Source organism: Anomaloglossus baeobatrachus, chromosome 2 (assembly GCF_048569485.1).
Source record: "Anomaloglossus baeobatrachus isolate aAnoBae1 chromosome 2, aAnoBae1.hap1, whole genome shotgun sequence".
Classification (NCBI taxonomy): Eukaryota; Metazoa; Chordata; class Amphibia; order Anura; family Aromobatidae; genus Anomaloglossus; species Anomaloglossus baeobatrachus.
This window is the reverse complement of record NC_134354.1, coordinates 411,300,316-411,328,196: the sequence shown is the minus strand read 5'-3', so window position 1 is coordinate 411,328,196 and position 27,881 is coordinate 411,300,316. Positions and strand designations below refer to the sequence as shown.

General features: G+C 45.3%; 1 protein-coding gene across 1 annotated transcript in view; it reads right to left on the bottom strand.

Annotated features, from left to right (window-relative positions):
- TINAGL1 (tubulointerstitial nephritis antigen like 1) overlaps positions 1–27,881 on the bottom strand; it is a 94,075-nt gene that overhangs the window by 18,034 nt on the left and 48,160 nt on the right. The window contains exons 3-6 of the mRNA XM_075336127.1: positions 23,595–23,658; positions 5,631–5,723; positions 4,088–4,202; positions 1,619–1,739 (exon numbers count right to left, since the gene is read on the bottom strand). Of these exons, the coding sequence (XP_075192242.1) occupies positions 1,619–1,739; positions 4,088–4,202; positions 5,631–5,723; positions 23,595–23,658 (393 nt within the window). The remainder of the gene's footprint in view (positions 1–1,618; positions 1,740–4,087; positions 4,203–5,630; positions 5,724–23,594; positions 23,659–27,881) is intronic.

The window sequence follows — 27,881 nt, the reverse complement described above, 5'->3', positions numbered from 1 at the left end:
ACCTCCAAAAACGCTATTTACCTGCAGATGTAGAGGTAATCTGTAGGTACATAGCTTTAAAATAATGTCTGGCTGCCTGCTGGATCAGCTGCTATCATTGGGGTGGTCATTGGGGTGGTGGCAGGGGTTGTAACACTTATCACTTACAGAGTGAATGTGCTGTATTCACTCTTTATGCACCATGACTGGCAGCCAGCTCCATAGCATGTGTGTCACGAGTGTCTCCTGTCCTGGGGAGACTTGTGACAGGTTTGGGATCTGAGTCTCACATTGCCTTGTGAGACTCTGGATATTAAATGTAGTTGCTTTCTTTTGTTACAGCAAATGTTAAGGACTCTTTCATTGCTGATAGCTCCTGGTTAGCTCAATTATAAGTGTAGCCTGTATGTGACCACTTCCTTTCCCTTTAAATAGTCACATGTTCCATCACCTGATGCTGATTATACAATTGCATTGTTTCTGAACTGACCACCATGGAGAGAGGAAGCATTTGGAAGTTGTTGGAGCCATGTCGCCTACAGCCCTGGTTTTTGGCTGCAGCAGTGAAGTTTGATGTATATCCTTTTTATCTATGTCCCCCTGTTTGTCTTCCTTCCCCTGAGTCTTATTACAGTAGTGGTGATGTCTAATGTACTCACCGGCCTTGGCACTAGACAGGGTGAGTGGAGGTACAGCTAGGGACAAGGCACATGACCGTTGGGGGGGGAAAGGACCCACTTAGGGATGTTAAAGAGCACACACAGGTTAGTGTCAGGTGGTGACAAGTCTTCCCTCTCCCTACCATAATGGCTTTCCTATCCCCTTTCCTCTCCATTGTACCTCTATATTGTACCATACGCCGGACATTCCCTTGTCCATGTGTGGTAGTGTGTGTCCAGAGCAGGCTGTCATTCAAGGCACAGGACCAGTGAAGTTCACTTTATAGTCAGCGGTGACTGTAACAGGCCCTGCACGTCCCGATGACACGAAGTGTGCATTTATAGGGAGAATATAACATTTATTTTCTCTTTGTAGCAAAAACGCTATTTACCCGTAGATTACCACTGTATTGCCATATAAAATGGTTTTTGGAGGTGATGGGTTCTTTTCCATGTCTAATTGCTTTAAGTTCCACTACTGCGGAGAATACATAAAAACATACACCAGACACAGAAAAACCTGTCTGTGATCAGATGTTTGGAGGCGGCACAGAATGACACTGCAGGCCACATCTGGCGACTGTGCACCTCTGGTCTAGGGTATAGATGGATTTATACAAAGAGGTGGTAGAGCATGTACCATAAATGATGCGCTCACTAAATATCACCGGCATTTGACATGTTTGTTATTAATAATAATAATAATAATAATAATAATAATAATAATAATAATACTACATTATGGCGTTCCATATGACTGTCTGAAGATGCTACACTTTTCTTGCCCTGAATGGTCTTTAATTTCCCGAACAGTTACTTTTTTTATTTACTTAAGCCACTGAATACAATAAAAAATGCAGTGATGTAATTATACTCAACCATTTCTAAACCAGAAAAAGAAAAAGCTGTGGTAATTTTATAGGAAACCTCACAATTGCCAAATGTAGTCTTGGCTGAGTTGAAATATTTTAGCGGCCTACCTGCTGTGGAGAAAGCCCAGGAGCCAGCACAGTTGCCTTGATCAAGTGGCGAATGGATCATTCCTGGCCACTTCACCGCCGCATTGAAATTTGTAGGCAGAAAGTCATTGTTCATGTTCACCTGCAGATTAGAGACAAGAAGTCAAGAATGGATACATACACTTAGAAAGACTAAAAGCAGCTGTCATTTTTATGGAAAATAATTCATCTTTATTGTAACGATCCACAATTCCATGATAAATTTTTAGATCATGCTATACTTTTTGAAAACAGCTCCTATATACAGGGTCAATTTTAATTCCATCTAATTAAGCAATGTAGGTTTCACAGTAACATATGCCTTAAATTAGGTCAGAGCTTTGTCCAAAACGCGTAGGGATATGCTATGATTCCTTATGGAATTGTACCTAGATTGGAAAGCTGTTGAACAAAGGACGGTGACTTAATTGGAATCTGAACAGGATGGAAATCTGTGAAATCTGTGTTTGGAAGTTTCATATTTTTCATTACTGTCTGTCTATGTCCTAGAGCAAATTTTGGCAAGAGTTTATTATTCTATTTTTAGAACAAAAAATTGGATTTTAGGTATTTCTATTTTTGCAAAAAATTAATTATGGCTTTTGCATTTTTTTTTTATCCTAGTTTTTTGAAAAAACCGGATCTGGCGCCTGATCCCGCTGGATCCGTTTTTTTCTCATTGTCTTGTGTTAGCGATGGATTGCAACGGATAGCCTCACGTTTCATCCGTCGTTCAACGGATTTGTCGAAAATGTTTGTCAGTCAGACAGAGACGCCAGCTAAAGTAACGTTTTTTCTGTATGTCGCCATCCATCGTTTGGTATAAGGGAAGCCTATGGGCACAGGATCCGTCGCCGTCCATCATTTGGTAGAATGGTAGCCTATAGGCGCAGGATCCGTCATCATCCGTCAAATGATAGAATCCGAAAACGGATTCTGTTTTTTTTTTTTTAACTGAACACGCTCCAATTTATTATTTAGCCCCCAGATAGTCGGATCCGTCGAAAAATAGATCCGTCGCATCAGTTTAGCCACAATCTGCGTCGAGAAAATGGCTTGTGACTGATGGCAAAAAACAGATGTGTGAAAAAGGCCTTAGAGTTATTTTATGCAGTTTGGACCCGCTGGATAGACTCCCTTCCCGACCCCCTACTGAGCCGCTCTCTAACTGTGTCCCCCTGAGAAATACATATAGAAGATGAGATGTTAATTGTTAATTCTAAATTGTGCCTCCTATTTAAACCTGGTTATTAATAAGACATTTTATAATTATATGCACGGAATATCCTCGGCTTATTGAACGATATAAGTCATATAGCTTGCTCCAGATTATGATGTTAAACAGTGTACAAATATACCAATTAGGCTGTTCTTCCTAGATAAGGATCATCCCCCTCCTTTTCCCTTTTTTTTCCCTTTCTCTTTTTCTTTCCTTTTCATTTGTACTTCTTTGAATATAAACTTTAATACTTTTGACCCCCCCCCCCGTGATGGGAAATCATTCTGCTGTAACTGTTAAATTTTATGTTAAAAAATTCAATAAAACATTTTGAACTAAAATTCATAAAAAAACTGATGAATTTCTGTAAAGTCTACTAGGGAAGACATGAAGAGAAGCAGAAAGATAACTTAATAAGATGACTTAAAAATTCTTAAGAGGTTTGAAAAAACCTCACAAGACGATTTTTAAGGGTCAAGACTTTTGGTGCACTTAACTTGATACATTTCCCGTAATGCTCATTAAGGTCTTTCTGTAAACTCTAGGGCCTAAATATCTTCACTTTCACTTCAAATCATCAGATACAAAAATAAATGTGCCCTAGTCTAATAAAATCCCAACTATTTACACTGACGTATATGTTTGGAAAGACAAGGATTTCCTAAATAGGCAGACTGTTATTAGGTCTAGTCCTATGGGTCCTGTGTGACCTCATTTTTCCCAGCTCAAGGAATTTTCCAGTCTCTTGTTCCTTCTCTACTCCAAAGGAACAGTAAAGGAGGGGGTTCACTCAACAGTAGCAAGCAATGGGTTTTTTTCATTACCACTTATTCATAGTGGAGTGGGCTCCGGACTTCCTGAGTGGAAGTTGCCTGAAAAAGCTGGCTTAATCACATGTGTATTGTGCTTCTTCTCCTGAGATCTGCCAAGAATTACAGGCTGACCCCAATCTCAGGAAAGAACTATGACTGGAGGAAGAAGAATGGGCACATTCCAAATGCATGTTAATATTGGAAGACAGCAGTCTGATTGCATTTATTACTGCCACAGTGCCACTATGAGAATATACATTTCATATTAGGATGATTTGCTAAACAACACTACACAAATGATCCATATTATCTTTATTGCATAATCTGACTGTTTTTTGTCATTTTTTTTACATTTGATAACCTTTTGCTTAGCATTTTGCTTTCTTGACTAAATACTATCGTTGCGCATAGTATACTCACATGTAGCTCATTCATGTTCATAACAGAAGAAGGGGGTTTTGTTGTTCCTAGTCGATACTGGATTCCTTCATCCAGCGTCATACCCCAAAATTGGCTATAATTACCAGCTTTCCATCTACAGAAAAAAAGGAATATCAATATTTATTGTCAAAGCATGCCTTAAAACTGGCCTTTTTTATATGCTAAGTATCTCAATTTTTATATGCATTTTCTTAGCAGCAATGCATGTTCATATTCCTATATTCACTGTTCCCATATCTTAGCATTTCAGAATGCAATGGTCTCTATATTTTTATAATACATTTCATGTTCAGTATGCACCTGTTCACACTTGCATGTTACAAAGTACCATCAGTCCTTTTACTTATCTTATGGGGTCATGCCTTCTAATGGAGCACTCCTCATTAGCGTTAGGCGATTTTAATTCTCTATTAGCAGTTTCCTATGCGCCCATAAATTGGAATTTTTTAAACCCAAAGAGAGGCATTAGAGTAGATAGGGACCCAACATCTGAGATACGCCTTGACGTTGGCTGTTGGGCTCACACAAAACTGGGCTTTTTTATATGCCAAGTATCTCAATTTTTATATTTATTTTCTTAGCAGTAATGCATGTTCATATTCCTATATTCATTGTTAACATATCTTAGCACTATAAAGAGCAACAGTTTCTTTATCTGTTAATATATCTCATCCTCAGTATGCACCTGTTCACACTTGTGTGTTAAGGAGTGCATCAGTCTTTTTACTTAGATTATAGGGTTATGCCTTCTATTGAGCACTCCTTATCATCCATAAGCAATTTTAATTCTGTATTAGCAGGTTGATATATGCCCATAAACTGGAGGTTTGTTTAATGCAAAGAGAGAGTAGATAGGGACCCAACATAAAGAGATACGCCTTGACATTGGCTGTTGGGATCATATAAAACTGGCCTTTTTTATATGCCACGTATCTAAATTTGTATATGTATTTTGTTAGCATGTTTGTTAATTAGATTGTTAATGTATGTTCATATTCCTATATTAATTGTTAACATATCTTAGCATTTCAGCGTGCAACTGTTTATTTCTTATACGTAATGCTTAAAAGAGTTATTTAGACTTAAGATAAGATTTCAATATTAGACATTTTGGGGTTCGACTATTGGCAACCTCTCTAATCAACTGTTCAAAGAGGCCGCAGTGACCATTCAAAATATTGCAAGGCTATGTAAAAATCTTGAATAACCATTAACAAAATACGATGCAGGTGAGTACAAACCAGCCTGAAGTTTATGTATACATTGAAGAGGCACAAGTGATGCAGTTTTTTTAAACAGTTGATGGGAGGGTGTACCAATGGTCAAAACCCCATCAATTTAATAACTATGAGGTTCTGTAAAAGGAAATTGAGACTTATTATGAAAATATTTTTCTCCAGAATTCTTTACATTTATAGATAAAAAATAAAGGGATACTCTATACAATTATTAAATTCATGACATTGCTTATGTTGGTGTTATAGAATAAAAAATGAAAACAATTACGTAGTATTTATCTTACCCATAGGAACCTTGATTGACAGCATCAATGATTCTCGGGTTTATAAGACAAGAGTTCTGCTCGCAGTGCCAATTACCATCAGGGGTGCATGTGCTGGAAAGGTTAAGGGATTCATTTACATTCTTAATAATTAGTTATATATATGAAATACAGAAAAAAAAAAAAACACTACAACAATTTTTCTCCAAACAATTTAGCGCTGAAGTCCTAGCGGTGCTAACTGGCCAACATGTGACCGCTGGCTTAGATTCTTAAAATGCTGGTTGCTTCTAGACTAAGATGAGTTGCACTGCTAGCACTTCAGACTGGGATGACCAAGAGGGCATCAATGCTGGATTGATGGGGTAAGGACGAGGAGAGTAATGTTAGGTTTTTCCAGTTTTTCTGAACTTCATAAAAAACATTTTTTGTATATACTATAGGTGAAACCATAGAGGTATCAAATGCTAAACAGGAACTAGTGCTTTACCAGGCCCAGAGGTCCTTCTGCCATATAAAAAGGTTACCAGAATAAAGGAAGTATACATGTAAATTGACACGTCGGGAAGTATGCAGGTCTGTGTGGACGGAGGTGCCATATAGACATGCAGTATGGCGTGTTTGCATGCAGACAGTTGAATATGCGGCAGACAAACTCCAGTGTATGAGGATTAGGAGTTGTTCTTTGCTATGCGTTTTAAGACTCCAGCTTCCTTTTAAGGCTGCATACAGGAGTCTAAGTTTAGCAGAAGCATTATCCTGGGAATCTCATCATTTAAGCCCTACTGATTTTCCCACTGATTCACAGCATCTCAAAACCTATCGTCTGAGCCTAAAGTCAGCTGTCACACCTCGTATGTGATATTTCTCAGTATTCCAGATCTATTTACCATTACAGTTTAAAGGACTCATCACGACATCTCAGGTCATCCACAAGTCCGTCTTGTATGGATTGTGTAATGCGATCACTGTAGCCACCTTCACGCATTGCCATCAATATTACAATACGACAGATTTGTAAAGAAGGTTTTCAACAGTATCAAAACTAAATCACATTGTTGTAAAAGTTTTGTTGTGAGATCTCTGGATCGGAAGCTCCTGCGCGGTGCCAGGAGAATATGCTGTTCACAGCAGTCATACGCTGTGCCTGAGGGGGAGTTATGTGAAGTGCTGATAATGAGCTCACTCCGGTGATGCTGTCTACAGAGGATGTCTCCATCATTCCTCGTCAATGGCCTTTGTGTTGTGATATCCTTGTTGAATTAGGTTAATCAATGAGATAGTTAAAAGAAAACTCCAGTCATGAAATCTTGACTATCCTATATTCTATATTCTACGTCACGTTACATTATTTTTAGCTTTAGGCCGTTTTCACATTGCGTTTTTACCTACGGTCACTGGTCCCATTGGGGCATCCGTCAGAACCCCACTGCCCTCCCCGCAAAACGGGTTTCAGACGCATATGCCAACAGGGCCATTAACTATAATGGAGCAGACGGAGTCAGCGTGTGGGGTCTTGCACTATTTTCAGGCATATACACTTTCTGCAGGCGGACACCTGAATGTAGTCTACTATGTCTGGGTGTCCGCCTGCAGAAAACGTATATGCTCGAAAATGGTGAAAGACAGAGCACACACTGACTCAGTTTGCACCATTACAGTCAATGGCCCCGTCGGCATATGCATCCGAAACCCATTTTGCGGGGGGGCAGGAGTGGTGCGGACGGATGCCCCGACGGGACCAGTGAACATAGGTAAAAATGCAGTGTGAAAGCTGCCTTATAATTTTAAGAGTACTCAGGAAAAAATGTTATCATTTGGTGTACTTGTATTGTCAATCTGGTCAATCAGTAGTGTCATCAATTACCACTACTTTTTACCTAAAGGGGTATTCCCATCATCAAGATTCTGTCATAATATATAGTAGGTGTAATACTAATATTAGCAAATATCTCCAATTAGCAATATAGTTTAGTTCTCCTGATATAGCCATGTCTCCTACCTCAGGTGCAGGGCCTTGCAGCTTAGGTATCCATGGTTATGACCACAAACAACTTACAGAGGACCAACCATCAGGATTTTCATATATAAAGTAAAGCCAGTGCTATACTGTTGTTAGGATGCTGAATATAAGCATACCTTTTGTTCTGAGATTGGAGGTTTTATTTCAGAAAAATGTGCAAGTAAAGTTAAAGAACTGTACTGCTATTTGATTGGCAGCAGCTACAGAATATCTAATAGGTGGGTAGGATTTTGCCATCTTTTCCCGCCCCTGTCTGCTGTCTGGCCTTTGTAGATGTTAGACTATCTGGGCTGCATTTCTAACATGCCCCTATCATGTGACAGAAATGACTTATACCTGAAAGGAGCCCATACCAGGCAGCAGACAGGGGCGGGAATAGATAGCAAAACCTTACCCACATATTATATATTCTGTAGCTGCTATCATCAAATAGCAGTACATTTCTGTAATTTAACTTACACATATATCTGAAATAAAACATCCAATCTCAGATCAAAAAGTATGGTTACATTCAGCATCCTAGCACCAGTATAGCACTGGCTTTACTTTATATATGAAAATCCTGATGGTTTGTTCTCTTTAACTGTCACTGAGTGGTCATAACTATGGATATCTAGGCTGCAAGGCCCTGCACATGAGATAAAAGACATAGTTAAATCAGAACTATACCACATTTCTACTTGAGGTGTACCACCCCCACGCCAGCGGCCGAGCCGCTCGGATCCGGAGCCGCGGTGGCTCGAGGGGTCTCCAGATCCGGGGGGTCCGCGCGGACACTCGATTTAAAAAGAGGGGATATGTACAGGGAGGGTTTTTGGAAAGTTCGTGACGCCACCCACGGTGAGTGGTAATGTGAGAGACCACCACTGCCGTTGGGGAGCCCGGTGACGATGGTGCGGCAGCCTTATGTTTAACCCCTCCATGGGTAGGGGGTTTGTGTCCCGGGGCCCGTTGGTGTTAGGATGGTGCTTGGGTGCAGTTGGGGATAGGAACAGGGGTCTCCAATGTACTCAATCAGTCCCGGAATAACTACACTGACAGCTTGTAAACCAGAATTCTGAGCGCCTCTGTAGCCTGCAGGGAGCACGCCTGGATCCATTCCCTTGGTGTTGCAGTTGGTCTGTGGCCCTGTCCTTGGCACCTTCGTCTCTGTTGGACCCGATGGTATGAAACTCGTCGGGTCCCGCTCACCCGTATGGCTTACAGAGTGAGCTTGCTCTCAGGGTTCATGCGTAGAATTTCTTTGGACTGTAGTGGGAAAGTCCTATCCCATCGGTGCGCTAGTACCCTGATTTTGGAGCGGGTTGGGGGTGACACTTGAAGTCTTCACCCCCGTCAGGTAAATTACCAGAACGCGTGAAGCTACTTTACAGCCTGGGGTCCACGTAGCCAGTTGTGCCCTGGCCCCCGTGCGGTGATAGCTCAAGGCCGCCCTCCTCGGCAATCCGTGCCCCTTGACTCTGTCCCCTGCGACCGGGGTTCCAGCTCCTACCAGGCCCAGACCAACGTCTGCCACCTGGTACACAGGAGCTCTCCTCTGTGGCCTCTCCTCAAGAGAGCCACCACTACTCCTCTCCACTCCACTGTCTCGACTCAACTCAACTGTCACTTTCCCCTCCCCAACCCCCCATGTGGGCGGCCCTATTCCCTTCAGGCCCCCCAATGGGGTGTCTGGTAGGTTAAAGTGGGTAGTGTTCCTAGGATTTTGATTGGCTTAAGCTGTTAGCAACACCAAAGAACCAGGATCCGTAACCAAGGAGGGTGGATACCGTGCAGAAGGGCAGATTGTACGATACCCTGTGACGACCTGATCGGCCAGGGTGTCAGAGGTATTTGCTAATATTCTTATTATTACACCTACTGCATGTTGTGGGAACAGTAAGAGGCTGCAATAGGAGGACAATTACTTTTAAGGGCTGCAAAGTTGTGAGATATGTTCTTCTATGACCCGCTAATTTTTATTTTTTTTTATGGGGGGGAGGGTTTGAGCCAATTGGTATTTCTGCTATGAGCCACCATGGTTTCAATGTAGGACCCTGCCAGGAGACTAGCCACCCCTGGTAGACTTCTTCGGAGGCCCATGACCAAGACATCAAACAATTAACATTAATATTACAAATACTGCCAATCTTGAGAACTGAATGAGTTTTTAATGACATGTAAAGTGCAAAGTTGCTTGTTTTTAGAAAGCACTTTGCAATTTTATCCATTTATGATGATGAGAAAACCTTCAACTAAAAACTTATTTTTTTTTTAATTAATTTTTCCAGCATAGAAAGTTATGAAACTTGTCTGTCTGCCTTCAGATGCATTGATATCAGAATATACTCATTTGGAGTACAGATGATGGCAGTGAAAGGGTCAGCATCTGTGTCTTCCTCTGAGTATTTTGCTGCTGCAACCAATATTTGACCTCTGCATCTTAAGGTATTTTAGGGTCTGGCTATTTGTGCACATATGGAACTACCCTACATAAATTGTGCTAGATTTCTTGCCCTCATGTAATGTACTGTGTGGCAAAGGGGCATTACCCCCGGTATATTATTTATATATATATAATTGCCTTATTCTGTCTGTCTGTCTGTCTGTCTATCTGTCTGTCTGTCATGCTCCGAAATTGTGTCCTTACGGTGACACAAAGCTGATTGGCCGCTGGGCTCGCCATGGCCCCGCCCCCCCACACGGATTGGCCTCTCTCCCCGGCTCTCTGCAGGCCCCGCCCCCCTCACGCAATGCACGCTCGCTCTGGCCCAACTGACACGGAGCCGCGACTCCCAGGTGAGTACACACACAGGCATCAGATCACACTCACTCTCACACTCACTCTCACACACACCTCCCACATCACAACATGCTGGGATATCACTTGCTTCTACACCGGCTCCGTCAGGATCCCGGCAGCGCCACACATAACCTTGCGATGCTGGGATCTTAACGGAGGCCGTGAAAGCTGGTAACCATTATAAACATCAGGTAACTAAGGTCCCTTAGTTACCCGATGTGTATCATAGTTACCAGTGTACACCGGCTCACACTCACACACACATCACACACACATCACATCGCATCCACACATCAAGGTCCTGCAGCGGCGGAAAATACAGACACATAACAGCACACACACACACACATACACACACACAAATCAGATCACACTCACACATCACATCGCATCCACATACTCACAACATCCTGGGATATCGCTTGCTTCTCGGCGGCGGTACTGTGCTGTTAGCTTCCAGGACCTGCGGGAGGATCACATGGCCAGAAGCATGTGATACCTCCGGATGTTGTGAGTATAAGCGCGTATGTGCGATATCGTCAGTGTCTGTGTGTGTGAGTGGATGCGATCGGGTGTGTGTGAGTGGATGCGATCGGGTGTGTGTGAGTGGATGCGATCGGGTGTGTGTGAGTGGATGCGATCGGGTGTGTGTGAGTGGATGCGATCGGGTGTGTGAGTGTCGGCAGAGGAGCACGGCGTGCTGGAGGAGGCTGGGAGCAGAGAGGCTGATCATGGGGAAGGCTGGGAGGAGAGAGGCTGATGCTGGGGGAGGCTGGGAGGGGGAGGCTGGGACGAGGGAGGCTGATGCTGGTGGAGGCTGATGCTTGGGGAGGCTGATGCTGGCGGAGGCTGGAAGGAGAGAGGCTAATGCTGGTGGAGGCTAATGCTGGTGGAGGCTGATGCTTGGGGAGGCTGATGCTGGGGGAGACTGGGAGGGGAAGGCTGATGCTGAGGGAGGCTGGGAGGAAGGAGGCTGGGAGGAGAGAGGATGATCCTGGGGAAGGCTGGGAACGGGAGGCTGATGCTGAAGGAGGCTGGAAGGAGAGAGGCTGATGCTGGGGGAGGCTGGAAGGAGAGAGGCTGATGCTGGTGGAGGCTGATGCTTGGGGAGGCTGATGCTGGGGGAGACTGGGAGCGGAAGGCTGATGCTGAGGGAGGCTGGGAGGGGGAGGCTGGGAGGAAGGAGGCTGGGAGGAGAGAGGCTGATCCTGGGGAAGGCTGGGAAGGGGAGGCTGATGCTGGGGGAGGCTGGAAGGAGAGAGGCTGATGCATGGGGAGGCTGATGCTGGGGGAGACTGGGAGCGGAAGGCTGATGCTGAGGGAGGCTGGGAGGGGGAGGCTGGGAGGAAGGAGGCTGGGAGGAGAGAGGCTGATCCTGGGGAAGGCTGGGAAGGGGAGGCTGATGCTGAGGGAAGCTGGAAGGAGAGAGGCTGATGCTGGGGGAGGCTGGAAGGAGAGAGGCTGAGGCTGGGAGGAGAGAGGCTGATGCTGGGGAAGGCTGATGCTGAGGGAGGCTGGGAGGGGAAAGCTGATGCTGGGGAAGGCTGGGAGGACGGACGCTGATGCTGGGGGAGGCTGGGAGGGGGAGGCTGGGACGAGGGAGGCTGATGCTGGTGGAGGCTGATGCTTGGGGAGGCTGATGCTGGCGGAGGCTGGAAGGAGAGAGGCTAATGCTGGTGGAGGCTAATGCTGGTGGAGGCTGATGCTTGGGGAGGCTGGGAGGGGAAGGCTGATGCTGAGGGAGGCTGGGAGGAAGGAGGCTGGGAGGAGAGAGGATGATCCTGGGGAAGGCTGGGAACGGGAGGCTGATGCTGAAGGAGGCTGGAAGGAGAGAGGCTGATGCTGGGGGAGGCTGGAAGGAGAGAGGCTGATGCTGGTGGAGGCTGATGCTTGGGGAGGCTGATGCTGGGGGAGACTGGGAGCGGAAGGCTGATGCTGAGGGAGGCTGGGAGGGGGAGGCTGGGAGGAAGGAGGCTGGGAGGAGAGAGGCTGATCCTGGGGAAGGCTGGGAAGGGGAGGCTGATGCTGGGGGAGGCTGGAAGGAGAGAGGCTGATGCATGGGGAGGCTGATGCTGGGGGAGACTGGGAGCGGAAGGCTGATGCTGAGGGAGGCTGGGAGGGGGAGGCTGGGAGGAAGGAGCCTGGGAGGAGAGAGGCTGATCCTGGGGAAGGCTGGGAAGGGGAGGCTGATGCTGAGGGAAGCTGGAAGGAGAGAGGCTGATGCTGGGGGAGGCTGGAAGGAGAGAGGCTGAGGCTGGGAGGAGAGAGGCTGATGCTGGGGAAGGCTGATGCTGAGGGAGGCTGGGAGGGGAAAGCTGATGCTGGGGAAGGCTGGGAGGACGGAGGCTGATGCTGGGGGAGGCTGGGAGGGGGAGGCTGGGACGAGGGAGGCTGATGCTGGTGGAGGCTGATGCTTGGGGAGGCTGATGCTGGGGGAGGCTGGAAGGAGAGAGGCTAATGCTGGTGGAGGCTAATGCTGGTGGAGGCTGATGCTTGGGGAGGCTGATGCTGGGGGAGACTGGGAGGGGAAGGCTGATGCTGAGGGAGGCTGGGAGGAAGGAGGCTGGGAGGAGAGAGGATGATCCTGGGGAAGGCTGGGAACGGGAGGCTGATGCTGAAGGAGGCTGGAAGGACAGAGGCTGGGGGAGGCTGGAAGGAGAGAGGCTGATGCTGGTGGAGGCTGATGCTTGGGGAGGCTGATGCTGGGGGAGACTGGGAGCGGAAGGCTGATGCTGAGGGAGGCTGGGAGGGGGAGGCTGGGAGGAAGGAGGCTGGGAGGAGAGAGGCTGATCCTGGGGAAGGCTGGGAAGGGGAGGCTGATGCTGAGGGAAGCTGGAAGGAGAGAGGCTGATGCTGGGGGAGGCTGGAAGGAGAGAGGCTGATGCTGGGGAAGGCTGATGCTGAGGGAGGCTGGGAGGGGAAAGCTGATGCTGGGGAAGGCTGGGAGGACGGAGGCTGGGAGGAGAGAGGCTGATCCTGGGGAAGGCTGGGAGAGGGAGGCTGATGCTGGAGGAGGCTGGAAGGAGAGAGGCTGATGCTGGCGGAGGCTGATGCTGGGGGAGGCTGGAAGGAGAGAGGCTGATGCTTGGGGAGGCTGGGAGAGGGAGGCTGATGCTGAGGGAGGCTGGGAGGAGGGAGGCTGGGAGAGGTAGGCTGAGAGAAGAGAGGCTGATGCACACACACACACACACACACACACACACGCGCACTGCACAACACACCACACACACACACACACACACACACACACACTGGGAACCACAAACAACTGCCCTACACAGACACCCACACATACAGACAACGCTGCACACACACAACACCCAACACACAAACACCGCGGCACACACAAATATACGCACATACCGCACAACACACACATTGCACAAAACATACCTCCCCCCAAAACACACCACACACACACAAACCGCGCAACACACACACACAACGCTACAGACACACAGCGCTCCACAAACAATGCAACACACGCAACACACATACAACACCGCTCTCACCCCCCGTCACACCCAGACAACACCCAGAACATGTACAGCGCCTACACAAACACTTGGTAACTACACACAACAACATCTCATATATATATATATATATATATATATATATATATATATATATATATATATATATATATATATATATATATATATATATATATATATATATATATATATATATATATATATATATATAACAAAAATCATACATGAACTACACAATACGTAAATTCTAGAATACCCGATGCGTAGAATCGGGCCACCTTCTAGTATATATATATATTGTTTTAACCACTAACCGTTTGGTACTATTTTTTGTATTCCACCATGTACTGCTATTACAAGTAGTGTGATTCAAATTTTGGCTAGCAGACTTTGTGTGTCTTAATCATTAATTATGTGGTACAGTTTTGTCCTGTAATTCACTTTGTACTGTTATTTTACTGAGTGTGATTCAAAACTTGGCTTTCACACTTCCTGTTGTCCTTTTTTTTGTGTTTCAAGAATTTATAAATGCATAAAATAAAAGTTATTTTTTACTAATGGCATTGCTAGTCCACGCTCTTCTCCTACTCACATGCCTGCAGTCACTGGACTAGTCTGGGACTGCTATCAATCAATGCTCCTGACTAGTGGGAGCATGCTCACAGAAGTGTGACCGACATCCCAGTGTGTGCAGGAAAAAAGCAGCCATCCCACTTCTCTGCCTTCCTATTCTCCCTCCCTGCGGTCACTGGACTAGTCTGGGACTGCTATCAATCAATGCTCCTGACTAGTGGGAGCATGCCCACAGCAGTGTGACTGACATCCCAGGGTGTGCGGGAAGGAGAAGCCATCCCTCTTCTCTGCCTCCCTGAACACACCAGTGTGTTAATCACAATGCTGTTGGGTATGCTCCCACCAGTCAGGAGCTTTGATGGACAGCAGTCCCAGACTAGTCTGATGATCGCTGGCAGGGAGAGCAGGGACAATTGAACTTGTTTTTTAAATACATTTAGCATTTAGGCACAATACACTCATCATTAAAGTGGATATTAGGAGGCTAATAGAGCACTCCTAATACCCTCTACAGTACGTGTAAATCCTGAGGTCAGGTTCCCTTTAATAATGACAACAGTCTAGTTTTCAATGTATCATTTCTGATTCAACTGGCCAATTATTTTTTAACTAACCAGCATTTTTTAGTAAATGTTGTCCTCTGCCTGATCGGAATGTTATGCGGCTGTAATTTCTCTGTATACGGATGAAGAGACTTGTGGCACTGAGGAAATACTTTGTCCTCCTTACTGTTAGACAGAACATTATTGTGAGTTTTCCCCTCTGTCAGTGTGCCAGCGGTTCCAATCAAATTAGATCTGTCTCTAGAGAAAATTATATGGGGGAGAGGCGAATGCCCCATACAGAGCAGATCTAAAATAACCAGTGTCGCAGCGTGAGGTGGGACGGGACTAGGGGTTAAATCTTAAGATTATGTCTGAAATAGAACATATCCATGAGACATCGGATTCATTTTTTTTACTTGAGACATTTCTTTACTGAATAGCCTTTCCTCTTTTACTTTGTTGTTCTTTTTTTAGGCATGTGGGCAGAGTAACTAGTCAATGCACAGATATAAATATTGCAGGGGGTGCTGTTACATGGACATCATATGCAGTGCCCGGCATCTAATTGAGCTTGCTGCTAATACTCTTAGGGTATGTGCACACGTTGCTTTTTTTTTCCGCGCGGAAAAAAACGCACCCTCTGGCAGAGGGGAGAATTGTAAACAATGCTTTTTGAGAAACAACGCATCGAAAACGCATGCGTTTTTCATGCGTTTTTCATGCGTTTTTCATGCGTTTTTCATGCGTTTTTTTAGGTGCGTTTTTTAAGACTTGTCAGTGTTAATAAAGTTGGTTGAACACAGACCTTTGGAAAAAAAACCTGTGATGTCATTTCCTTCTCCACATTCTGTTTGGATAAATGGGACGGCTTGGAATGGAAGGAGCACCATTTGAATTTTGGAAAAGTTGAAATAAACTTCGCGCACCATGTCACATTAGCAGAGCCCCTTGGGTACCTATACGTCAGAAAACCCCCACAAGTGACCCCATTTTGGAATCTGCACCCCTCAAGGATTTTATTCAGGAGTATATTAAGCATTTTGAATCCACAGCTACTTCACCCAAAATGTTGCTGTAGCAACAATATTCTCCCTTTTAGGCCCGTTTCACACGTCAGTGAAAAACAGTGACGTTTTTCACTGGCGTGTAAAACACGCACATGTCCCTCTGTGTGCCGTGAATCACAGCACACATGGGTTGTCTAAGTGCAATCCGGGCTCCGTTCTCCGTGGCCCGTGATTGCACTTAGAGATTAACTCACCTGCGCCCGCTCCCGCTCTCCATGGTGCTGATCGCTCCCGCGGTGCAGCATCCGGCCGGCGCTGACCCCCGCAGCAGCTGCTTCCGGGTCGGCTGTGTCGCACATCATGAATATGCGCGACAATAATGAGCCGGCTCAGAAGCAGCAGGGAGAACGGGCTGCAGAGGACATCGCTGGACGCCGGGTGAGTAAAAATGATTTTTATTTTAAAAGCACTTTTTTTCTGGCACGTGTTTCACGGACCACACCACTGCGTGGTCCGTGGAACATCAGTGATGCCAGAAAAAAATGGACATGTCTCCGTGCGGCAATCACGCACACGCGGGTACGCCGCACGGAGACACGTGCAGTGTAAAATCACTGACGTGTGAGCAGACCCATTCATTAGAATAGGTCTGCGTATGTCAGTGATTCTGGTACGTTTAAAAAAAAGCACAAACGTCCCAGAATCACTGACGTGTGAAACAGGCCAAAGGCTATGTGGCCATGATCCAGCGACACGGCATCTAGTACACAGTGTCAGCCTTCCTGCAGCTGCCCATGCCCACGATTTGGGTTCAGGCTGCTGTGGAGCTCTATGCTACCTGCAGAGAACACTCTCGTCTCCGCAGCATAAATTGACATGCTGAGGCTCAGGAAGCCACGCCACCGGTCAGTTTATGCTGCGGAGAAAAGAAGCACAGTGGGCATGAGATTTCTAAAAATCCTTCCACTGTGCTTCTACTGCACAATGCAGCGTTATGGACGCAGGGAAAACACTCTGCGCCCAAAACGCTGCAAACCCCGATTGTGGGCATCCAGCCTAAAAAGCGTCAATGGAGGTCAAATATATATACAACGTCCCACCCCCCCCTGCATATTCTAAGCTGGCACCTTTAGTACCTTTCATGTGGCACTAAAGAGTGCCTAGCCTAGTTTTTATCACAAAAACAAAAAAAAAAAATGGCGTGAGGTCCCCCCTATTTTTGATAGCCAGTCAGGGTAAAGCAGACAGCTGTAGCCTGCAAACCACAGCTGGCAGCTTCATCTTGTCTGGTGATCAATTTGGAGGGCTCCCCAGGTGTTTTTTTTTATTTATAAATAAAAATAATAAAAAAAAAATAACATGGGGTCCCCCCAAATTAGATCACCAGCCAAGGTGAAGCTGACAGCTGAGGTCTGGTATTCTCAGGGTGGGAAGAGCCATGGTTATTGGACTCTTCCCAGCCTAAAAATAGCAGGCCGCAGCCGCCCCAGAAGTGGCGCATCCATTAGATGCGCCAATCCTGGCGCTTCGCCCCAACTCATCCCGCGCCCTGGTGCGTTGGCTAACGGGGTAATAAATGGGGTTGATACCAGATGTGTAATGTCACCTGGCATCAAGCCCAGCAATTAGTGATGTCACGGTGTCTATCAGACACCCGACATAACTAATTGACAGTAAACAAAAGCAAAAAAAGGACAACAAAAAATTTTTTATTAGAAAAAACACTCCCCAAATCATTCCCTTGTTCTCCAATTTAATAAAAAAAAATGGGTCCGCAGAAATCCATTTGGATGTCCCACGTCGCCTCTGGACCTTCTAGAATATGGGGGCACGTTCAGGGAACGTATCCCCCATTTTCTAGGAGGGCAGACCCTCCATTTGAGGAGAGTGGGTGCAAAAATCTGCACCCACTCTCCCCGGGTCACAGCTGCAGAGTGCAAGCAGCCAGCACAGCTCACACTGAACACAGTGCTGGCTGTCAGCTGCTCTGCTCATGTGACCGCACTGACCGGCGTCTGCTGTGAAGGAGGAGGGAGCCGCGGGGGATCAGCGCTGCGACCGGACAGGTATGTATGACACCGGGGGGAATTGGGGTGAACGGGCAGGGCCTGGGGGGCATTTTTCTGTCGCATGTGTTATTGCACATGCGACAGAAATCATAGGAGCAGGGCGGCCGGTGCGCTACTGTGCGCGCGGCCATGTTGGATTTTCGGGAGGGGGGTCGGGGACTCGGGGGTCGGGGCGGGCACTTTGGCGACACCGGGGGCTTTGCCAGGAAGTGAGGTCAACAGGAAACCTCTTGACCTCACTTCCAGGTAAATGCCTGCGTTCTGGCGTGCCGACAAAGGCCGCGGACCGCAACAAAAAAGCAGGTCCATGCGGCGTAGCTGCGTTCTGACCCCGCATCATTGATTTCAATGGGGGAGAGAACGCAGCCACAACGCACAAAAGAAGTGACATGCTGCTTTTCTTTCCGCACCGATTTTTGGCATCCAAAACGCTGCGGAAAGAAACGCAGCGTGTGCACTGATTTTTCAGCTTTCCCATACACTTTGCTGGGAAAGCTGAACGCATGCAATTTGCCACTGAAACGCTGCGGTTCAAAACGCAGCGTTTCCGCGGTAAAAAACGCAACGTGTGCACACAGCCTTAGTCATCTAATTAATTTTATTAGGAGAGCCACATTACTGTTTATACACCAATTTATTTTCCCAACGCTGATTTATAAAACACACTACAGAAATAAAAAAGTGACGACTTTGTAGAAACTTGATGCTAAAGTAAAGACTGCCCAAAAAAATATGCAGAAAAAACATGGTGCAAAAACTGTCAGAACTAAAAGGCAATTAAAAAAATATCATGGTTATCTGACATGCATTTTCCTTGGAATTCATGTTATATTTTACCACCCCAAATAAAGATCTGTATGAGCAAGTTGTTATAAAGTGAACCATAAAGAGTTGACATGGCAGATTTGTTGTAGAATTAAAGTGGATTTTCATCTTTTTAGAAACTGATGTGTTAACCTACTGAATAAGCCTTCAATTAGTAAATGGGAATATGTCAGCAGGTTTTAGCTATGTAAGCTGAAGACTGTGTGGCACCCCTGCGACTCTGGTCGCCACAGGGTATTGCACCTCAGTTAAGGTGCAGTATCCATCTCAGGTAAGAGGGGTTAATAACTGGTGTTCCACATTCACACTCTACATACAGCTTAGGAACCTTACCACAAGGTGGGATGGCTCAGGGTAGGCAGGGGTTTGGCCACCACGATGCATAGAACTTCCCGGTCACTGAAGTCAGCCACCTGGGGGGCAGGGTTTACTTGGGGTAGATACAGGCGCAACACTCTGACATCAGGCAGATCAGTCAGGACCATAGTTCTGACAAGACACCTCTGGAACTCTTAAGCTTCACTGGGCTGGGGGCTTGGAGCGGGAGCTTAGCCTGGGTACCTAACCGCTGAGGGGGAACATCCTAGGAAAAGGACATTCTCTCGCTTTCTTTAAACACCGGTGGTGGCCCCTTCACTTGCTTGGGATTGACCGGAGCCCACAACGACAGAGACCAGCAACTGGGTGCAGCTTTAAAGCAGTGAGTAAAAAGAACCTGGAAACCACAGTTGCCGACTCCAGAGTCTGATTAGCGACGCCGTCACCCCACGCTCCGGCGCTTCCAAGTGACCGGCAACCCCTAGTTATCCACCTGGGGCCCGCTCCGCCTGTGGGGAGTGACACCATCCAGGCTGCCGTAACACCTGCCCTGGCGAGGAATTGTGCAGCAGTGGCTAATCCCTGGCTGCATACCACAGATGGTGTCACGACAGACTTTCTCCAATCACCCCGCTTTCCCTTCCTTTACTGCATGCCTCGGGACAACGGAACCACGCAAGGCCACTTGTAACATTGCCTGACCAGAACTGCTACGGCCCGGCAACGAGTAGGTTAACCACCTGCCCCATGGGGCACTGCAACTGCATGCTGCAAGGGTTAACACAGAGAATTCAGGGATGCCTGTCTTGTTAAGGTCCAATCTGTTGTTTATTTGCTGTCTTTTGTTTAAGTGAGAGGACTTCTCATTGCTCGGACTACAATGTTATGCACACCTGTCATGCACACCGCAGTCCAACATGCCCTCTCCTCTGACACCTCACTGTAAACTTACAACCTCTATTGAGACCTTGGTGTGGGTGGTTTCAGCTCTCAGCTCTACTACATGACTAAAGATAAAAATTCTGACTGTATCAGAACAGCTGCACCTGGTAATCTAAGTGATACAGCCTTGGATTAAGGATCTCTTTGCCTACATCATGCTGCTCTCAGATAAGATGGCAAAAACCTGCTGACAGATTCCCTTTAATTGGGGATCTAACAATTTGCTTCCCCCACACGATCATCTGTTTGGAGACTCTACAGCCTGTATTCCTATTACTTCCTTTAACAAAATGTACGGCGCCAACTGAACTGAGCACTTTTGCATGCAATCATAGCAACGATTGTTAGGTCAGTCCATAGCCAGGCCTCACAATACCTATGTAATGCAAAAAAAACCCTACAACTGGGACACGTTCTTGCCCTGATTCATCAAAGGAATTACACCAGAATTCTGTTGTAAATCATTTTTAAAAAGGTTGTACAACAATATAGCAACATCTGGCATTATCATGCAAGTTTTACTCAGCTCAGATACAATGGGAGGAGCTGGAGCATGACGGGAGCATAATGTCACAGCTTATGTTATTTGTTCTTATGTTGCGGGCGGGGAGGGCGCTGCGCTCACCACGCTCGGGTCCGGCGCTGCTGCTACTGCTGCTCGGTGGCTCGAGCGGTGGGCCGGATCCCAGGGACTCGAGCGGCGCTCCTCGCCCGTGAGTGAAAGGGGTGGTTGGTTGGGGTTTGGGATGTCGGTTTGTGACGCCACCCATGGTATGTGGTGAGGTTGGGACACCACCGCTGCTCTGTACGGGGATCCCGGAAGCGTTGACAGGGAGCAGCTGGGATGGTTCTCTCCCCTCCGTGGGTAGGGGGAATTTTGGTGGTCCCGGGGCCCGGTGATGTTGACTGGAAGGTGGATGGCAGGGTTTGGTGAGGTGCAGGGTCGCGGGGGGCAGCGCGGTGCCAGACGGCACGGAAGTACTCACTCAGCCAGTAACGTACACGGAGTCTCTGGTAAAACAAACGGCTGGATGGACGGGTCCCACAGGCGGCTGCGGTGTTTTTCCCCTGACCCCAGTTTGGTAGTGTAAGTCCTTTCCTGCACCTTCTTTTACGCTCCTCCTGTGCTCCGGTTTCCAGCTGGCTCCCCGGTTCGGTACCAGTGGGCCACCGTCCAACCCCGGCTACCTACGGTTCCACCAAGACGGTCTTCCCGACTCCCGCAGACGGCCACTTCCGTCTGCCTGACTGCTACACGAGGGCCCTAGGCTCCAACCTAGGCCCCAGTCTCCCAGTCTGCGTCTGCCTCTCTGCAGACCTCCTCTCTCTTCCTCTGCCTGGACTTTTCTTTCTTATTTCCTGCCTCAGACCAGCTAGACTCCTCGGTGGGCGTGCCTATCTGCTTAACTCCGCCCACCTGGTGTGTCTGTCTGAACCCGAGGGAGGAAATCAGGTCTCACTGGAGATGACTGCTGTGACCTGCTGGGGGTGGGGGTGTGTGTGTGTGTGTGTGTGTGTTTGTGTTATTACCTGTGGCCCCTGGCTAGTCCAGGGCGCCACACTTACGCCAGAAATTTTACTCCAGTTCCTTAAGGCCCCGTCACACACAACGAGATCGCTAACGAGATCGTTGCTGAGTCACAGTTTGTGACGTAGCAACGATCTCGCAAGCGATCTCGTTATGTGTGACACCTACCAGCGATCAGGCCCTGCTGTGAAATCGCTAGTCATTGCCGAATGGTCCGGCCAATTTTCTTCAAAGGCGATGTCCTGCTGGGCAGGACGCATCGCTGTGTTTGACGCCTACCAACGTCATCAAGACCAGAGGGAAAATCACTGGGTTTTCATGAATTGGGTCTACATGGGCATTATATGGGTGCCCAGTAAATAGCAAAAACACAGCATCAGTGGGTTCTCATCTAGGTACCTGAGCACCATTGTAATGTTCAAATGAAGAGGCACTCAAGAGTTTTTTTGTAAATGATGCAATGGAAAAGCATGGAAAGCACTTTTCTATGTACCCAAAGTAATGGAGGAAGGTCCCTGGTTCTTCATTGGTTTGTCATACCAATAGACATCATTGACTTTGAGGTCATTATTCCGTCTTGTATTATTCTGTATTTCTATTCTATATACTACCCCCACAAGCTATTAAAACTCTTCTGCAAAAATTGTAATCCCTTCAATTATTGATTACTTATGGTGGTGGGATGACAATGCTTTATAGGGAAAATTTGAAATTCTGTCCTATGAAACTATATAACTTGTTTTTAGACTATATTTCACATCTGTAGTCAGGATGTCAAACATTTGTATGTCCATTTTTTTCCACTTTTCAGAAAGCCAGGCTTAGTGAAACGACCTAGTAACAGTTGTTCTATGCAAAGTCTCCCACCATATCCATTAGGAGAGAAATCATGTGATAACTGAAATCCCAAATTTTTTTAGGGCAGCTCGGTGTCGTATTGGTTAGCCTTCTAGCACCGGATTCAAATCCCACCAAGAACAGCTACAAGGAGTCTGTATGTTCTCCCCGTGTTTGCAGGGATTTTCTCCAGTTTCCTCCCACACTCCAAAGACATACTGATAGGGAAATTAGATTGTGAGCCCCAATAGGATCAGTGATGATGATGTCTGTAAAATGCTGTACAATATGATGGGTAAGTAAAATAAATAAATATTTTAACCATTGTGCAACCAAACGTCTCTGCAGTCCTTGCTTTAGAATTTTATTAATCTTGCGCTATGTGCACAGAGTGCGTTTTTTGGGTGCGTTTTTGGCCTCAAAACTGCATGACTTTGCTTCCCCATTTTCATTTTTGCTGTCCGCACACAACTTTTTTTTTAAGCTACGTTTTTTAGCTTAAAAAAAAAAAAAAAAAAAAAAAAAATGGACATGTCAATTCTTTCCTGCGATTTCCCCCCATGCAATACATTGGAAAAACGCAGAAAAACGCAGCCAAAAACGCACCAAAACGCAGTAAAAATGCATGCGTTTGATGCGTTATTTTTTTCCGCGGGTGCATTTTTGTGCGTTTTTAGCGGCCAAAAACGCAGCGTCATAACAATGCAGCGTGTGCACATAGCCTTGGGTAGTCCTCCTTACAAGTATGTGAGGACAGCAGAATTACCACTAAGGTTAGCTACTCTTTAACTAGTGACTTGTCGTTCAGTGATTTTGAGGTGTATTTGTATGTACAGTGTGTTTAGTTTCTTACTATTGAAGATGTTATTTAGTTTATAGTGCATTCATGACTCATGCACATGGCCATACTTAAGATCCATTCTACACAGATACAATACAAAGCCCATATAGTCTGCCATGGGTGAAGACTATAAATTGTGCATATGATTCGTAAGGACAGGTATTCTTCCATTCACGATAATGCTAACTACATTCTTACCAGCGATTGCAGTTGTCTTGATAAGTTGCTCCATTTGGATAGTTCTTGCCATTTTTTATACATACTGGAAGAAAAAGAGTCACTGTTAATAAGATTGATCAACAGCAAGCGAATTCCAGGATTACAAGACATTTTGAATCAAAATACAGTGCCTTGCGAAAGTATCCGGCTCCCTTTAATTTTTCAACCTTTTCCCACATTTCAGGCTTCAAACTAAATTTTAATGTTATGGTGAATAATCAACAACAAGTGGGACACATTTGTGAAGTTGAACTAAATGTATTGCTTATTTTAAACTTTTTTAAAAAATAAATAACTGAAAATTGGGGCGTGCAATATTATTCGTCCCCTTTAAGTTAATACTTTGTAGCGCCACCTTTTGCTGAGATTACAGCTGCAAGTCGCTTGGGATATGTCTCTATCAGTTTTGCACATCGAGAGACTGAAATTCTTGCCCATTCTTCCTTTGCAAGAAGCTTGAGCTGAGTGAGGTTGGATGGAGAGCGTTTGTGAACAGCAGTTTTCAGCTCTTTCCACAGATTCTCAATTGGATTCAGGTCTGGACTTTGACTTGGCCATTCTAACACCTGGATACGTTTATTTGTGAACCATTCCATTGTAGATATTGCTTTATGCTTTATGATTTGTTGGAAGACAAATCTCTATCCCAGTCTCAGGTCTTTTGCAGACTCCAACAGGTTTTCTTCAAGAATGGTCCTGTATTTGGCTCCATCGATGTTCCCATAATTTTTAACCATCTTCCCTGTCCATGCTGAAGAGAAGCAGGACCAAACCATGATGCTGCCACCACCATGTTTGACAGTGGGGATGGTGTGTTCAGGGTGATGAGCTGTGTTGCTTTTATGCCAAACATATCACTTGGAATTGTTCTCAAATAGTTCGATTTTGGTTTCATCTGACCAGAGCACCTTCTTCTACATGTTTGGTGTGTCTTCCAGGTGGCTTGTGGCAAAACTTTAAATGACACTTTTTATGGATATCTTTCAGAAATGGCTGTCTCCTTGCCACTCTTCCATAAAAGGTCAGATTTGTGCAGTGTACGACTGATTGTTGTCCTATGGACAGACTCTCCCACCTCAGCTGTAGATCTCTGCAGTTCATCCAGAGTGATCATGGGCCTCTTGGCAGCATCTCTGATCAGTCTTCTCCTTGTTCAAGATTAAAGTTTGGATGTTGGATGGACGGCTGGGTCTTGGTAGATTTGCAGTGGTATGATACTCCTTCCATTTCAATATGATCACTTGCACAGTGCTTCTTGGGATGTTTAAAGTTTTGCAAATCTTTTTGTAATCAAATCCGGCTTAAAACTTCTCCACAACAGTATCACGGAACTGCCTGTTGTGTTCCTTGGTTTTCATGATCCTATCTGCGCTTTAAACAGAAACTGAGACTATCACAGAGCAGGTGCATTTATACGGAGACTAGATTACACACAGGTGGATTATATTTATCATCATCAGTCATTTAGGACTACATTGGATCATTCAGAGATCCTCAATGAACTTCTGGAGTGAGTTTTCTGCACTGAAAGTAAACGGGACAAACAATATTGCACGCCCCACTTTTCAGTTATTTATTTTTTAAAAAGTTTAAAATAAGCAAATAAATTTCGTTCAACTTCACAATTGTGTCCCACTTGGTGATTCTTCACAATAACATAACATTTTTTTATCTTTATGTTTGAAGCCTGAAATGTGGGAAAAGGTTGAAAAATTCAAGGGGCTGAATACTTTCGCAAGGTGCTGTAAAAGGCAAAACTTTGCCATTTAAAAAAAAAAAAAAAAAAAACAGTAGAAAATGTAACACATCACATCTGATTGAGAAATACAACTTTGTAAGTAAAACAGGGTGAGTTGACCAGTTTAAGGGAATTCTTTAATACAGACATTTGCATTGATTTCCACAAGTAAAAAAAATAATCTACAAAATGCAAAGGATGATAATCATATCAAATCCACATGGAACAGAGTGGAAAAGCATGTGTGGGCCACAGGGGTTGTTTCTCAAAGCAAATTCTATGGGGGTGCCGCATTTCTTCCATCGCTCCTACTGCCACTTCTTGGATTGGTGCAGGAGATCAATGAGTGCCCACCCACCGACCAACGAACTAGATGATTAAAGCAGATAGGCTGCTTCGACATATAGGTCTGTTCACAGATTCCAGTGCAGAGTGGAGATGAACTGACTTGCAGCTCTTAGTATGATGGAGAGAGTTTGGTCATCTCAATCACGGTGTATGTAAAGCGCAACTGCCGATAAATCCATTTCAACCACTGCCCTCTACATAAAGAGCACATGAGATGACAAAAGATGTACTGAGCTCTCTCAGCTCTCTGCCTCTTCTCTCCCTTGAAATTTTGCTAGAGGAGAAAAAAAAAAACTTTTGGTGGAGCTGTCCCAAATGTAAAAAAAAAAAAAAGTGTCCCTTGTAAAACAAAAAACTAAGCTTATAATACATTTTACTTTAATTTTTTACATAATTTTCTAATCCTAACTAGAGTTTAGAATGATAAAATAGTTTTAGGCTATGTGTGCATGTTGCGTACTAGTCCTGCAGAAATTTCTGCAGCGATCTGAAGAGCACACGTGCGCTTCAAATCGCTGCAGAAAATGTCCGTAGAGAAAAAAAAAAAAAAAAGCAGATTCCATGCGCTCTGCCTGCAGCTCCTGCCATAGACAGAGCAGGAGCTGCCGGCAAAGCGCACGGAAAAAGTGACATGTCACTTCTTAGAACGCAGCGCTTCGGGCAGCAGCCGAAGCGCTGCGCTCCAAGACGCCATGTGTGCACGGCCCCTGCACAATCTCCATAGACTGTGCAGGGGACGCAGGACGCATGCAGTTACGTTCCGCTACAAAGCGCAGCTTAACTGCATGTATTTACGCAACGTGCGCACATAGCCTTACAACTAAAGCACAAAAAGGTAATAGAATTAAAAAAAAAAAAAACCTTAAACACTTAATAAACTTTATTTTTAAAATGTTATGTCTTGTCTTGACACAGGCGCCGGCAACCCATGATTTTGACCCCTATTTGCTACATATCTAAATAGAAATATTTGTGGACCTAATTGTTAGACTCTGACGTTGTTACCAACGGATGAAGGAGCCTTTTCTAAAGCCAGAGACAGCCCTCAAAGTTATAAAATATATGTAGTGCGAAAAATATCAACTAACCCTATATTGTTAGAAAATCTGCAGCACAACCCAAAAAGATTTTATTTTTCCTCAGTATCGGGTGCTGTAGGCTTGCCCTATTTGTGGGTTGTAGAGGATGGCACTACGAACGTGGACAGCAGGATAAAGCCAAATCAGTCGCTTAGGCTATGTGCGCACGTTGCGTCGGAGTACCTGCAGTTTATTCTGCACGTTTTCCTTCCCTTGGTTTTTGACCAAATGGCTTTTGACCATTTTTTAGCGCTAAAAACGCATGCGTTTTCACCGCGTTTTTAGTGCGTTTTTAGCGCTTTTTACCTGCGTTTTCACCTGCGTTTCTGCAGATGCGTTTTTGAGATCAAGACACTGAGAAATAAAGTTGAATTAGTCAAAAAGAATAAAAAAAGAAAAAAAGTATAAAATTAACTTTTAATAAAACTATATGGGAAATTATCATTTTTAATGAGAAAATAGTGGTTATGCACATTTTAAATCAGAAAAATAGGTGAAGTTTCTAATTTTTTAACATTTAAATTTTCGGTTATTGTGTGTGTGTAAAGGAACATTAGAACCCATTAAATTTTGTCCAGAAAAGCATGCGTTTTTGGAGCCAAAAATGCAGTGGAAAAGCAGGTAAAAAGCATGAAAAACGCAGGAATTGTGCTTTTGGTTGCGTTTTGCCATTTCTCATTGACTCCAATGTTAAGGAAACGCTGCAGAAATGGCAAAAACAACTGACATGCTGCTTCTTTTTCAGCATGGTTTTTGACCACAAATATGCAAATTAAACGCTGCAGAAAAAAAAGCAAAGTGCAGACAGGATTTCTGCTTTTCCCATAGACTTTGCTGGCAATCAAAAACGCATGCGTTTTAGCGCAAAAACGCTGCTGCTAAAAACGCTGCAGAAACGCGGAAAAAAACGCAACGTGCGAACATAGCCTAAAGGTGGTGCTGCAAAAGGAATCAAAACTTTCTGAGCACAAATGTAGGAAAAGACAGGTGGAAAAAGTCATTGTTTGATATCACAGATGTGGAAATAATCAGCTACCTACTATTTGGATGTACACTGGTTGATTATCATGAATGAGAGCTCCTAGTAAAGCTCATAAATGA